Raw genomic sequence first — 15,340 nt, forward strand, 5'->3', positions numbered from 1 at the left:
GAATTTCAAAATCAAATCCAACCTATGCACTTTAGATAAACAAGGGGAGAATGGAGAGGCACACTTGTATGCAGCAAGAGCAGAACATTGACTGGGGTACACCATGTAGCTGCTGAAATTAAAATATATTTCAAGAAACATATTTCAAGAAGCATAACATGTTTGAAAAAGCAAAATTTTTCAGGAAGTAAATTCTAAGTCACTACCTTCTTGGAATTATTTTTAATTTTTGTGTGTTAAATTTTTGTCGTCCTCTGACTAGACTTGTTTGTAACTGGGACAGGGGAACCCACACTTGAGAGTGAGGGCACTTTTTTGTGGTTGTGACACAGTTGGGGAGAACCCTGTCCTGTGTGCGGGGAATGTGCCTACCTTGTTTAGGGGAAAAAAGGGGGGGGGAGGGGAACATATGTCTCTTATCTCTACGTGCCTCCCAGCCCGAGTCCATACGCTTGCCCTTAGGAGGGCAGTATGGCCTAGTGGCTGGAGTCCATAAATTTGCCCTTGTCACTGGGCAGTAAGGCCCAGGGGTCAGTGTCCATCAATCCTCCCCTTTTCACAGGGCAGTAAGGCCCAGTGGCCCAAGTCAATAACTTTGCCCCTTTTTGCAGAGCAGTAAGGTCTAATGGCTAGAGTCAGGAAATCTGCCCCTTCTCGCAGGGCACTAAGGCCTAGTGACCAATGTTGGATATAGGGGGAGGGTTTCATCTCCCCCAGCAGGGGTGTCCAGCCCCTCCCTCTACACCAGACTCCCGCCCAGCACCCTGGTAGTAGCCATAGTGCGGGCCACTGAGTCAGTGGGGAAAGGCTTTTACCGAAACACTCTGACTCAAGGCTTCAGCTCACTCACTGGTCTGCTGTTGGATTTCCCTGGGCTGCTTCCTGCCATTGTCCCTGCTGCTGTGGTCTGGGCTTTCCTATTACCTTTAGGTTCTCTGGTCTGCCCTTCCGCCCAACCCTGCAAGGCCTCCGGGGTTGCCTTGGCATCTGCCAGGGCTGTGGCATCTCCAGCTCCTAAGGTCACAGGCGTCCGCTGAGCCTTGCCTGGAGCAGGCAGCATACATCCTTTCTCCATAGCAGTCAGCCCCAACTGACCCGAGCTGCTCCCTTTCATACTGGTACACCTGGAGCATGCCCAGTAGGGTGAAGGAGGTGTGGCTTCCTCAGCCCACAATGGTAGGATTAACCCCTTTCCATCCAGTGTGGGGCGAGTGCGCCCCGTCATAGTGGTCTTGTTAGACTTACTGGAAAATGTGGGTGGAGGAAATAGGATAAAGTCTTCCTGATTTCTGAGGGACAGATGACTGAAAATTATTCCTAACTGAACAGATAAATATGTAGTGGACATTTGGCTATGTAAGGATCTGCAGGAGGTAACAACTACAGCAATTTTCAGCAAGAGACACCAAACTCTTTTGTAAGTAACTATTCAGAAGAGACCCAGTATTGTAACCTTACTCATGGAAGTGATCACACTGAATTCATTGGTATGGTTTATATGGGTAAAGATCACTGGATTAAGACCTTGTTCAATTAAAATGAAGTATTTTTCTTGGAGGCCACTGTAACCTTTTGGCTCTGCTTCTTAGTGTCCAGCCTTATTAAATGTGTAGCCTTTTTAAAAATCCAGCTAACTCAGTAGTGTCTGGTATTGGCATAGTTATTACTACCAGCTGACTGAAGGTAAGGCTGAGGTGATGAAGATGTTGGACAGATCTTGGTGACTCTGTCCCCTCTGTGCTGTGACTCTTGTGTCATAAAGAAAAAAAAATAGTTTATATTAAATTTTTCTTCTGACTATATTATAGTAAGATGATAGGGAATCATCATCAAGTGGGTGTGTTTCCAGTGGGGTCCCACAGGGATTGGTTCTTGGTCCTATGCTATTTAACATATTTATCAATGACCTGGAAGAGAAAACAAAATCATCACTGTTAAAGTTTGCAGATGACACAAAAACTGGGGGAGTGGTAAATAATGAAGAGGACAGGTCACTGGTTCAGAGCGGTCTGGATAGGCATACTGGCTGCAAGTAAACATTATGCGTTTTAATATGACTAAATGTACACAAAGAAGGTAGGCTGTACTTGCAGGATGTACTCTATCCTGGGAAGCAGTGACTCTGAAGAAGATTTGGGGATCATGGTGGATAATCATGAACATGAGCTCCCAAGGTGATACTGTGGCCAAAAGAGCTAATGTGATCCTGGGATGCATAAACAGAGGAATCTTGCGTAGGAGTAGAGAGATCATTTTACCTGTGTATTTGGCACTAGTGTGACATACTGTGTGGATACAGTATTCCAGCAGCCCACAGTTAAAGAAGGATGTTGAAAAAATTGAGAGGGTTCAGAGAAGAACCATAAAAATGATTAAAGCATTAGGAAACATGCCTTCTAGTGATAGATTCAAAGAGCTCAATCGATTTAGCTTAACAAAGAGAAAGTTAAGACTGATTTACAGTCTATACGTATCTATATTGGGATCAAATATTTAATAATCGTCTCTTCAGTATATCAGAAAAGAGTGTATATATTAAATAATGGAGATGTCCTATCTCCTAGAACTGGAAGGGACCTTGAAAGGTCATTGAGTCCAGCCCCCTGCCTAGCAGGACCAAATACTGATTTTGCCCTAGATCCCTAAGTGGCCCCCTCAAGGATTGAACTCATAACCCTGGGTTTAGCAGGCCAATGCTCAAACCACTAAGCTATCCCTCCCCCCAATCATATAACATGATTTAGTGTCTGGAAGGTGAAGCTGGACAAATTCAGATTGGAAATAAGGTGTGAATTTTTGACAGTGGCCATTAATTAATCAAACAATTTACCAAGGGTCTTGGTGGATTTTAAAATCTAAGTTGGGTGATTTTTTTTTAAAAAGATCTGTTCTAGGAATTATCTTGGGGAAGTTCGATGGCCTGTGTTTTGTGGGAGGTGAGACTAGATGATCACAATGGTCTCTTCTGACCTTGGAATCTATGAATTTAGTCTGGGCAAAAGAAATGAATGGGGCCAAATTCTGCTCTTGGGCAGAGATGTGGCTACCATCCAAGTTAGCAGGATCTATTTTTGGTGCCGTTTCTTTAGAAAAAAGAAGGAAGTATTGAAAACATTCTTGAGATACTTTTAAAAATGAGAATAGTATGTTCTCACATCTGCAATTAAAAATAGACTTTTTTCCTAAGGAAAATCAAACATTTACTTTTCAGGTCTACGGCTTCTTGGTATAGGAAGAAACCAGTACATTGATCTAATGAACCAGTGTAGGTCATCAAAAGTAAGTTTTGTTTTTAATTTTCTTTCCATCTATTCTAAGTGTCGGTCCTGCCTCCCATGCCTGGCTCCATCTTGACAAAAATGTTCTAGGTGGGGATAGGATGCCATATGCCTCTTTAGTAAAATTATGATTAATCAAACAATAATGCACTAACCTATGTATGTTTCTTCAAAGCTATTAAAATATCTTTGTTAATTGTGGTAAAAAGCAAAACAAAAAAAATTAGAAAAAAATTAAAATTTCTTCAGCTTTCTGTTATCTTATTACTACTTATACAGTGCTACATTTTGTCTAAGGCAGTGGTTCTCAAAGCTGGTCCTCCGCTTGTTTAGGGAAAGCCCCTGGCGGGCCAGGATGGTTTGTTTACCTGCCACGTCCGCAGGTTTGGCCAATTTTGGCTCCCACTGGCCACGGTTTGGTGCTCCAGGACAATGGGGGCTGCGGGAAGGGTGGCCAGCACATCCCTCAGCTTGCGCTGCTTCCTGCAGCCCCCATTGGCCTGGAGCGGCGAACTGTGGCCAGTGGAAGCCACAATTGGCCGAACCTGCGGACGCGGCAGGTAAACCAGCCCAGCTCGCCGGGGGCTTTCCCTGAACAAGCGGCAGACCGGCTTTAAGAACCACTGGTCTAAGGCCATCTCTAGACAAAGACAAGGGGCTAAATTCTCCTTTGACTAGTATAAATCTGAAGTAATTCCATTGGTGTTGGTGGAGTTATTCCATATTTATACTGGTATAATTGAGAGCAGAATTTGCTCTGGTGTATGCCTCCAAAAGCTTATAATCAGAGTAGTTAATGTAAATTCTATTTAGTTTATATACTACTCATATTGTTTGAGGTTGCAGTGTTGGGTCTGATCATGCAGCCCTTTTTTTTTGTGTATGATCAGTTTTACTGACGACATCAAGATTAATCTCATTATTGATGTCTGCATGATCTAGCCCTTTTACAAGCTCAGTTTACAACAATAATTTCCTCTTTAAGAATGTAGTAAGTAATTCATAAGTGCTCTGTCTTCAGTTACAGCATTGCGCCTTTGGCCAAAGGATTGTGTATCCAAGTTAAGAGTTTTAGTGTAGGCTGAGGGAAACAAAAAGGATAGGGGCCTGCTTTATAGATTGTGAGAAGAGTAATCTTAACGATATCAATACAACAGTACCCTCTAGCTGTTGTTTCATGAACTGAAGTTTATAGTAGCTCATAGCATGATGCTCATCTGGAACACAGTGTAATCGTTGTCTGTCGATAGAAATAAACAGAATACGTCTTCTTATGATGCATTGCTTATTAATTTTGTAAAGTATTCTGCCTATAAAAACACTCCATTTGATATGTTGTATGCTATCCTGTATCTTTAGGCTCTGCTTTTTTGCTAATAAAATGCTAGTGTGCTTTTAATAGTTCAGGCCTGGACTTCATGCTAGCAGACTTGAGTACACACACAAATGGATTGTTTTCATTTTCCCATTTTTATTTGGTTTGGGGTGGAGAGAATGTATTTGTTTTTTAAACAAGTTCATATCCCTGTGTGCTATATACATGTGCATTCAGTGACTTTAGGGGATTAGGAATAAAAATCAGCAACTTTCCCATATCCCAACGTATCCTGCAGTGTTTGTTTAATGCCTGAGTATGAAGTACTTGGAAAGTAAGCATTTACAAGTAGCTGTTTTTATGGTGTAAAGGAAACTGGTAACATCTCGATTTGTAATCAATAACATTTAACATGTACAATCTCAAATGGACTGTACCACTGCAGAAATTTTTCAGAAGGAAAACTGCTCGTGATCTGCTACCAGTAAAGCCGGTGGAGATTGCCGTAGAGGCCTGGTGGGTGGTACAGGCTGGCTACATCACAGAGGATGACATAAAGGTATTGTGTGTTTAACCAAATTTAGACACTGCTAATTACTGAGAAAATGGGGGAAGATTACAAATCTGTACTGTTTATCTGTTAATGTAGTAGAACAGGGATCGGCAACCTTTGGCACACGGCCCGCCAGGGAAAGCCCCTGGTGAGCTGGGCTGGTTTGTTTACCTGTAGCATCTGCAGGTTTGGCCAATCGCGGCTCTCACTGGCTGAGGTTTGCCGTCCCAGGCCAATGGCGCTGCGGGTAGGGTGGCCAGCACATCTCTCAGCCCGCGCCGCTTCCCGCAGCCCCCATTGGCTTGGAGTGGTGAACTGCGGCCAGTGGGAGCTGCGATTGGCTGAACTTGCGGACGCTGCAGGTAAACAAACTGGCCTGGGCCGCGTGCCAAAGGTTGCTGATCCCTGTAGTAGAATCTCTTATGGAAATAGTGGTAAGGGTTTTTTTTATTGGTATGCTTTCTCTTTTTTCCTGTGAATTCTGACTTCTGGGTTATATGGTATTAGGAAACTTATTTCAGCATGACTGCAAAATACATTTTTCCCTGAAGGAATGTCCGTGAACTGTATGATGCATATATCTTAAGAAACAAAAAGAAACAACTATATTATGTTGCTGGTCTCATTTAGATTGTCAGTTGTTCAAAGCAGAAATTAAGTGTTTGGATGGAATCTAGTACATTTCAGATACAGATTATTTGTAGTCCAAAATCGCATAACTGTAAAATGATTTAAATAGAGGTGTTGTATTTAGATCTGAAACTTAACCTATTTTAGAACTGTTATAGTTAAATAAGTTGTATTGAAAATACACAACCCTACTTAAAAGTTGAGCACTGTATCATCAGTGAATTTTAAAAACTATTTTAATCTGAACTTCACTAGCTAAATCTTCAGCAAGCAGTAAACTAAATACAGCTTCCAGAGGTGTGCGTAATCTTGTGATGAGGTTACTTCTGCAGAGATAAGAGTAACAAACTAGACAACTCTGGCAAGCTTAAATATGTGGTTCATATACAGACTTCCTTGTGTAAAGATGCCTTTATTAGTTTTCACTGTCTTAAAGCTGAAAACTTTTCATTCCAAATGACTGTATGTAAAATGCGTAGACAGATCTTACTAGAAATTAACATGTTTTCTTTTACATAGATTTGTACTACATCTGAGAAATCTGTTATTGATAAGATAATTGATTCAGGTCCTCAGCTTGCTGGATCACTAGACTACAATGTAGTTCACAGTAAGTGTCTAACAAATGTGGCATTTCTGTCGACTGTAGAATTTATTGAGGAAAAATTTGAGGACCAGTATTTCAGACTAGGAATAAAAGGAACATAGGAGGCTGAAGCATTTAGTATAGATAAGAGATGAAGGAAAATATTATGGAATAAAACAAAAGTGGAGGAAATCACCTATAAATAATGTTTCCTAAATAGTATAACACTGATTCTTAGCGGTATATATTTATTTTGGCAGCTGTCGCTCTATTTCTATTTGAAATGATACAATGACTTTCCCACAGAGATATCTTAAAAAAAAAGTCATACTTATGCAGTTTCTAGACATCAAGGTTATGTTGACCCAAATGAGAGATACATTGTTTCAATTTGAGAGAGAGACATTGCTTCACTTTACTATTCATCAAATGTATACTATTTGGGGAGGGGAGAGCTTTTAAAATAGTAGTTGATTCTGTTCTGAAGAGCACTATTAGATAGCAAACATGGGACTCTTAAGAATATTATGATCTGGTGAGGACAATCTCTTGTTGATTTCCCAAGGATCTACCACTCTATTGCTGAGAACCTGTGTGTGTGTGTGTGTGTGTGTGTGTGTGTGTGTGTCTACACTACGGGATTACTCCGATTCTACAGAATTCGATTTTTGGCAATAGATTGTATAAAGTCGAGTGCATGCGGCCACACTAAGCACATTAATTCGGCGGTGTGCGTCCATGTACCGAGGCTAGCGTCGACTTCCGGAGTGTTGCACTGTGGGTTGCTATCCCATAGTTCCCGCAGTCTCTCCCGCCCATTGGAATGCTGGGTTGAGATCCCAATGCCTGATGGGGCAAAAAACATTGTCGCGGGTGGTTCTGGGTACATCCTCCCCCTCCCTCTGTGAAAGCAACGGCAGACAACCGTTTTGCGCCTTTTTTCCTTGGTGAACTGTGCAGATGCCATACCACGGCAAGTATGGAGCCCGCTCAGCTCAAGACAGCAGTCATGAACATTGTAAACATCTCGCGCATTATTGCGCAGTCTATGCTGAACCAGAACCTGAAAAACCAGGCGAGGAGGAGGCGGCGACGGCAGCGCGGCGACAAGAGTGATGAGGACATGGACACAGAATTGTCTCAAACCGCGGGCCCCGGTGCTTTGGAGATCATGGTGTTAATGGGGCAAGTTATAGCCGTGGAACGCTGATTCTGGGCCCGGGAAACAAGTACAGACTGGTGGGACCGAATAGTGTTGCAGGTCTGGGACAATTCCCAGTGGCTGCGTAACTTTCGCATGCGTAAGGGCACTTTCATGGAACTTTGTGACTAGCTTTCCCCTGCCCTGAAACGCCAGAATACCAAGATGAGAGCAGCCCTCACAGTTGAGAAGCGAGTGGCGATAGCCCTGTGAAAGCTTGCAACGCCAGACAGCTACCGGTCAGTCGGAAATCAATTTGGAGTGGGCAAATCTACTGTGGGGGCTGCTGTGATGCAAGTAGCCAAAGCCTTCGCTGAGCTGCTGCTACCAAAGGTAGTGACTCTGGGAAATGTGCATGTAATAGTAGATGGCTTTGCTGCAATGGGATTCCCTAACTGGTGGGGTGATAGATGGAACCCATATCCCTATCTTGGCACCGGAGCACCAGGGCAGCCAGTACGTAAACCGCAAGGAGTACTTTTCAATGGTGCTGCAAGCACTGGTGGATCACAAGGGACGTTTCACCAACATCAACGTGGGATGGCCGGGAAGGGTTCATGACGCTCGCGTCTTCAGGAACACTAATCTGTTTAAATGGCTGCAGCAAGGGCTTTACTTCCCAGACCAGAAAATAACCGTTGGGGATGTTGAAATCGCAGACCTCAGCCAAACCAATATTCCCATTGTTATTGCTGCTTGCTGTGTGCTCCACAATCTCTGTGAGAGTAAGGGGGAGACCTTTATGGTGGGATGGGAGGTTGAGGCAAATTGCCTGGCCGCTGATTACGCGCAGCCAGACACCAGGGCGATTTAGAAGAGCACACCAGGAAGCGCTGTGCATCAGAGAAGCTTTGAAATCCAGTTTCATGACTGGCCAGGCTACGGTGTGAAAGTTCTGTTTTTCTCCTTGATGAAAACCCGGCCCTTGATTGACTCATTTCCTGTAAGCAATCTACCCTCCCCCCTTCGATCACAGCTTGCTTTCAAAGGAAATAAAGTCACTATCGTTTAAAAATCATGTATTCTTTATTAATTGATTATAAGCATAGGGAGAGAACTGACAAGGTAGCCCGGGTGGGGTTTGGGAGGAGGGAAGGAAAAGGCAACTTCAAAAGTTCAAAATAATGAACGAATGCTTCGGCTGTCCACTGGGGTGGAGTGGGAGGGTGCACGGAGCCTCCCCTCCTGTGTTCTTGGGCGTCTGGGTGAGGAGGCTATGGAACTTGGGGAGGAGGGAGGGTGGTTATACAGGGGCTGCAGCAGCACTCTGTGACCCTGCTGCAGTTCCTGAAGCTCCACCAGACGCCGGAGCATGTCCATTTGATCACGCAGCAGCCCCAGAGGAGCATCCTGCCTCCTTTGATCCTCCTGCCACCACCTCTCATCTTGGGCGTCCCTCCTGTCTTCATGTTCATTGGCAGCTTTCCTGTAGTTTGATACTGTGTCCTTCCACTCATTCAGATGAGCTCTTTTATCGCGGGTTGACTGCATGATCTCTGAGAACATGTCGTCTCGCGCATGTTTTTTTTCGCCACTTTATCTGAGATAGCCTTCGGGACGGAGGAGGGAGGCTTGAAAAATTTGCAGCTGCGGGAGGGGAAAAAGGGAGAGAAGTATTTAAAAAGATACATTTTACAGAACAATGCTTATACTCTTTCATGGTGAACAATACTATTCACATTACATAGCACGTGTGATTTCGGTACAAGGTCACATTTTGCATCTTAATATTGAGTGTTTGCGGCTTTGGTGTTAGAGATCACAGACACAGGGCCGGGCAACAGAATTCGGCTTGCATGCGGCCATGGTAAGCCATTGACTTTCAGCTTCTGCAACCTTCATAAAAGCAGCGCTCTCCTTTCCCATACCAAGCAAAGCCCATTGAGTTCTGCGGTTTTCATGTTAACGTGCAGCAGCAGAAAAAAAACTAATCCCCACCACCCCCATCCAATTCTCTGGGATGATCGCTTTTCCCCTCCCCCCACCGCGTGGCTGGTATCAGGGAAGATCCCTGCTAGCCAAACGTGAAAAGCTCAGCACCAATGCCCCCTCCCGCCCCCCGACCGCTTGGCTAAATGCTTTATGTTTTATATTTACAAAGGTACACTCACCAGAGGTCCCTTCCATGGCTTCATTGTCTGGGATACCGCCTTGGGAGTGTTGGGAGGGTACTTCAGTCAGGCTGAGAAAAAGATCCTGGCTGTTGGGGAGAACGGAGTGCTGTGTGCTCTCCACAAGCTCGTCTTCCTCCTCCTCTTCCTCATCTTCCCCATCTGCAGAATCCTCAGGCATGGCTGAGATTATCCCCTCCTCGGAATCCACAGTCAGGGGTGGGGTAGTGGTGGCGGCCCCCCCCTAGAATTCCAGGCAGCTCAATGTAGAAGCGGCATGTCTGCGGCTCTGCCCTGGACCTTCTTTGGTTTTCTGGTACGCTTGTCTGAGCTCCTTAACTTTCACGGGGCACTGATATGAGTCCCTATTGTGATCTCTCTCCATCGTGCCCTTGGAGATTTTTTTCAAATGTTTTGGCATTTCGAACATAGTTCTGCTAGCACGGAATCCTCTCCCCATACAGCGATCAGATCCAGTACCTCCCGTATGGTCCATGCTGGTGCTCTTTTTCCATTCTCGGACTGCGTGGTTACCTGTGCTGATGATCTCTGCATGATCACCTTTGCTCTCCACGCTGGGCAAACAGGAAATGAAATTCAAAAGTTCGCGGGGCTTTTCCTGTCTACCTGGCCAGTGCATCCGAGTTCAGATTGCTGTCCAGCGGTCACAATGGTGCACTGTGGGATAGCTCCCAGAGGCCAATACTGTCGAATTGCGCCCGCACTAACCCTAATTTGTACCGGCAGTATTAATTTCAGCGCTACTCCCTTCGTTGGGGAGGAGTACAGAAATCGATTTTAAGAGCCCTTTATGTCGAAGTAAATGGCTTCGTTGTGTGGACGGGTGCAGGGTTAATTCGATTTAACGCTGCTAAATTCGACCTAAACTCGTAGTGTAGACCAGGCCTATGTTTCCATTGTTCTTGTAGAAACAACAATATTTTGAGTCAAGTTATCATGCCAGCAGAGGGAGCCCAAGCTGACTAACAAACCCTCTTCCCTGAGTTGTCTGTACCTAAATCATTAGTGGCATTGATGCCGCTGATGGCAAACAAGATAGCAAATGAAGCAGATCTATACTGTATATTCCCCATAAGAAGAGCAGGAAGAAATTAAGTGTTTGCTAAATGGAACAAGATAAAACCTGTAGAAAGAGTGAGGGAGATTAATTTCAAGCTTTTGAGTGGATGTAAGAACAGTAGAGGGTTTAAGAAAAACAAAAACTATGAAAATGCTTGACCGTGACCCTTCAAGGTATTTAAGGCTAACTGCTGCCTGTACCTGACGAAAGAAAAGGGTGCAAACTCAATGTATAGATAGCAGTGTGCCCAATGTGGGTGTGCAGAGGGATCCTGCCCTGTTTCATGGGTGGAAAAAGCAGATGTGGACCACCAATGGGATGGGCTTTTATGAGGAAAAGGGTTTGGTTGGCCTAAAATCTGTTGTGTATATGCTGCCATACACAGCAAGTGAGAGCCTGCACCCGCAATGGACATGGCACCCGGAGAAAGCAGTAAAAAGCACGTCACTTTGGGTTATGTCAGCTTGCCATGTGTCCTCCTGGCCTATGACAACAGGCTGTCTTGCACTACATGTGCTTAACAGTCTGTCTGGGTATGTGTTGCTACCTACTCTGTGCAGGCCTGTCAGTGTGTAGTCCATTATATATTGTGTGTATCTCTGTTTTTAGAAGGCAATGCAATTCCTAACATAAGCCAGGAGTTCAGTCTGAACTCAATTAGTTAAGTCTGTATTACTAAAATATGATACACAGTTGCAACTCAAATCCCTACTGTGCTAAAACTGTATCTTATCAAGCTTTCTTGCCTGGTTGGCTGTTGACTTGGCAATTTATTTGTGAAAATTTCTACTGTTTCTCATAATATTTTCAGTGCCAAATAGTTGAGTAACTCTTGGAGGTGTTAACTTGTGAGGTAGTTAGCCTCAAATATCCTATCCTGGGCTAAATAAAACACTTTGACACAAGAATAAGGAGTTAAATAAAAACACACACATTTAAAAATTGAGTGCTGATAGTGTCCTTTCTGCTATACTGAACAGGGAGTAGATATGCTCTCTGGCCTAAGGTCAGAGATAAACAAAAGGCAATAAATCGGACACCTAATACACTGGGTGATCAAGGTTTGTGCTTTATTCGCTCATGATACAATTCTTAGAGTTAACAGTCAGGGCTCTCAAGTTCTTGCCTTTTGAAATCCCTCTCCATAGTTATGTTGCACAGTTAACCTAGGTGATTGGCACCAAGGTTGAGCACTCAGGTTAGCTTAGTCTTGGTGTGAGTATCCCCACTACAAAGGCATACCTTCATTATTGTGTCCTCACTATTTATTCACTCCCGTGTATATTGGGGGCACATGCCATGGCTCTCTGTGCTGAGACACTAGGATTGTTTCCCAGTCATATGTGAGAGAACTTGTCTGTCCTTCAGGTGGGGGTGGATTGTGGGAAGGCATTGGAGTACTATGAGCACTTGAGTGAGTTAAGTCTGCATCTTCACTGTGGGTTCCTGCCCAATTAAAAGTAGAGCCCAGCCTCTAACCCACACTCCCAGCCAGGAAAACCCTGGGTCAGAGGTCTTTCTGTGTAGATGGTAGAGGGTAAATGCTAAAACTCAAATAAGAATCCAGATTAACTGTCGTGTAGACATACCCCATGTTTCTGCAGTAAGCCTAGATACCTCAATTGCTGATCACCCTTCTTTCCATGCCCTGTTACCTTCCTTATCCCTGTCTCTGAAGTAAATATATGGCTGTGGGTCAAATTGTACCTTGTCTTTGTGGTGTGATTAATTTAGGATTCTGCTTCAATGTAATGTCTAGTTAATGTTTTGTTTAGTCTTCTGGTCTAATCATAGTTGTATAATTGTATATTATTCAGGAGTGTGGGGTGGGAGAGGTTAAAACTTCCTGAATCGATTAAAAAAAATATAGCGTCTACTAGTATCATTAATATTTGGGTAAACAACTTTCTAAAATGACATACCTTTTTTTATTTTTAAAGGTTTATATAACAAAGGATTTATTTACCTTGATGTACCAATATCTGATGACAGTTGTATAGCAGGTGAGTGTATGTTTGAGCATTAGTAGCTATGTTTTCGTGGGAAGAGATTCATTCCAGATAACTTAAGTTTCCTTTTTTTTGGGTGCTGCTTGTCTTTTTATATTAAAGTGATCTATTTAAACATAACACAAAGATGGTTGAAAACTCTTCTTGTTTATTGAATGGCTTTCCAACTTGCTGCTAAAATTTTGTCCTTTATCCTTATTAGTATTTATTTATTTTCAGCTTATATTTCTATCTGAAGTAATAAAGCTGCTTTTAACATATGTGGAGATGAAGACATTTAAGTATAATTTAAACAATTGTCCTTGTTTCGGTGTATCTGCAGTTAACATGGATACTATAACTGTACAAACTTAACCATATTAAAAAAAAGTCTTTTCTTTCTGATTCAGTTAATATTGATAGTACTGGTTGCTTATTCACTTCCATCATTCATGCCTCTGTCACCTCAACATTTGATTACTGTAATGTGCTGTACTTTAGGACCATGTGGAAACTTGAGCTTCTGCAGAATGTGGCTGTCCACTGGATAAAGGGTGCAACATGCAGGGAGCAATTATATTATTTTGAGTGCTGCACTAGCTCCCAAGATATTTGGGATGGAATTTCAAGGGCAAGATTTAATTGTGTTTGGTTTAAGTGGTTTGGGACCTGGTTACAGTGGGACCACCTCGCGCTGCTACAGTTTAGACCTGGCAAGACACTTAAGCTGTAGCTGGGTCCTCAACTCTTTCCAGACATATTAACCATTCAGAAATGCTAGAAAGCTAGTCTCTTTCATAGACCTTTTAAGTAGGCTGGGAGTTTTTACAGGTGGATGGGCTGGTGACTGACTGCAGGATGATTTAGGTGGGGTCTTGTGATACAGCTGGGCAGAATGGCTTTAGCTCTTATGGGAGAATATATCATTAGAAAATAGCTGAATGCAAATATTTCATAGAATGATTTTAGATTTTTTTACTGTGTTTAAGTTTTGGGAGGTGTGTAAAGTTGGAAAGGCACCAGAGAAATTGAATGAATAAATCTGAACTTGGAGGGAAAATACTGTAAATTACCCCGTAGTCTGAACTAGAATAAAGTTTAGTTTGGTTATTTAAAAAAAATCTTTCAGCTTTTAAGCAGTCAAAATATTCTGAAAACTTAAAGCTTTTAAACCATAGTATTAAAAATAATTCTTTCCAGTGCCTCCACTTGAAGGTTTTGTAATGAACAGACTGCAAGGTGATTACTTTGAAACTCTTCTCTACAAGATATTTGTTTCAATAGATGAACACACTAATGTGGCAGAGGTAAGTAACGCTTAGTTTGTTTCTGCATCAGGGAGGTGAGGGAAACTGGAAGGGCCAAGAAACAGGCTGGTCAAATACTTGAAAGGCAGTTAGGGAGAAATGCATTTCCTCTTGTCAGTGTCCATCTCCACAGCCATATGACGGTATGTAGCTTTCCAGAGATGAGTCTAGGGATAAGAGATTTGAAACAATAGTCATTGCTTTAGGGAATGTACTAGTTGCTTTTGATTAAAATATTAAAAAGCACACAACGTTTTTTTTTTTTTTCATAAATAGTACTACCTTTCCCCTGGCAAAAAGAGCAGTGCATAGGAACAACATGGGGTGGGAGTTTTAGTGAACAATCCTTGCAAATAGTTAATATTCATAATACTGGTTGCTTATTTACTTTGTTGTCTCTTCTTAGAGGTCCATTTTCACTTTGGAAAAGTGATTGCAAAAAGGCATTGTGGGGTTCCTGAGGGCCAAGCGGAGTTCTTCAATCTTTTATAATAAAGATTCTGCAGGCCGAATTATGTCCTTCGTTCAGGGCATATACAACTCTATTGCCTTAAGTGGGTTTGCCCACGGGTAACTTATAGATTAAACCTGTGATTGGAACTTAGTTGATGATGCACAAGAAAAAATGGAACCCAGCTTCCCCCTCTCATAGTTGGATTGATTCTGTTGTGTTAACAGGAGTAAAAAGTATTAAATTTTTATCTTCGTCACCAAAGTGAATGGATGGGACAGTGAAAGCCTGGGGAGTAGATTTTACATGGTCCCATCTCAAAACAGAATCAGGTTGTAAGACTAGGCCTGATTCTCCAATGCCCTGTGTACTCATTTACTGTGTATAGTGGGTGTAAAATGCTTCAATAAATCAATTGAAATGATAACATTTTACATCCACTTTGCATGTAGTCTACCCTGGTGTAAATGACTGCACAAGGAGTAACACAGTGGAGTATTTGATCCTGAATCTCTTGCTACTCAAGGAAGGGAGTATTGGACTAAGGTTTCAGCATTTCTTTTCCTTTCTCTTAACCACTTGTGAAATGACAATAGATTGTACAACTTGTACTAGAAAAGGTGTTCTTGGCTAGTAGCAAATGATTCCTGGAATCACTTATCAATTATTCTTATTTTGTCTCTTATCTGTTTCCTATTTTTCAGCTTGCAAATGTTCTAGAGATAGACTTATCACTGGTGAAGGTATGTCTGAATAGTACATCCAAAGCATCTAATTGTCCAAAGTGAAAATCCTCCAATGTTTTACTACATGGCTTCTTAAATAGATACTAAAACTAC

At 42.6% G+C, this 15,340-nt stretch overlaps 1 protein-coding gene across 3 annotated transcripts in view; it reads left to right on the forward strand.

Annotated features, from left to right (window-relative positions):
- FAM91A1 (family with sequence similarity 91 member A1) overlaps positions 1-15,340 on the forward strand; it is a 56,153-nt gene that overhangs the window by 10,418 nt on the left and 30,395 nt on the right. For 2 of the 3 annotated variants that reach the window (XM_024102620.3, XM_005288781.4), the window contains exons 5-10: positions 3,212-3,279; positions 5,039-5,152; positions 6,296-6,386; positions 12,696-12,758; positions 13,944-14,050; positions 15,206-15,244. In XM_024102620.3, the coding sequence (XP_023958388.2) occupies positions 3,212-3,279; positions 5,039-5,152; positions 6,296-6,386; positions 12,696-12,758; positions 13,944-14,050; positions 15,206-15,244 (482 nt within the window). The remainder of the gene's footprint in view (positions 1-3,211; positions 3,280-5,038; positions 5,153-6,295; positions 6,387-12,695; positions 12,759-13,943; positions 14,051-15,205; positions 15,245-15,340) is intronic. The other variant, XM_065586084.1, reaches the window with a different exon arrangement.

This window comes from Chrysemys picta, chromosome 2, assembly GCF_011386835.1.
Source record: "Chrysemys picta bellii isolate R12L10 chromosome 2, ASM1138683v2, whole genome shotgun sequence".
Classification (NCBI taxonomy): domain Eukaryota; kingdom Metazoa; phylum Chordata; order Testudines; family Emydidae; genus Chrysemys; species Chrysemys picta.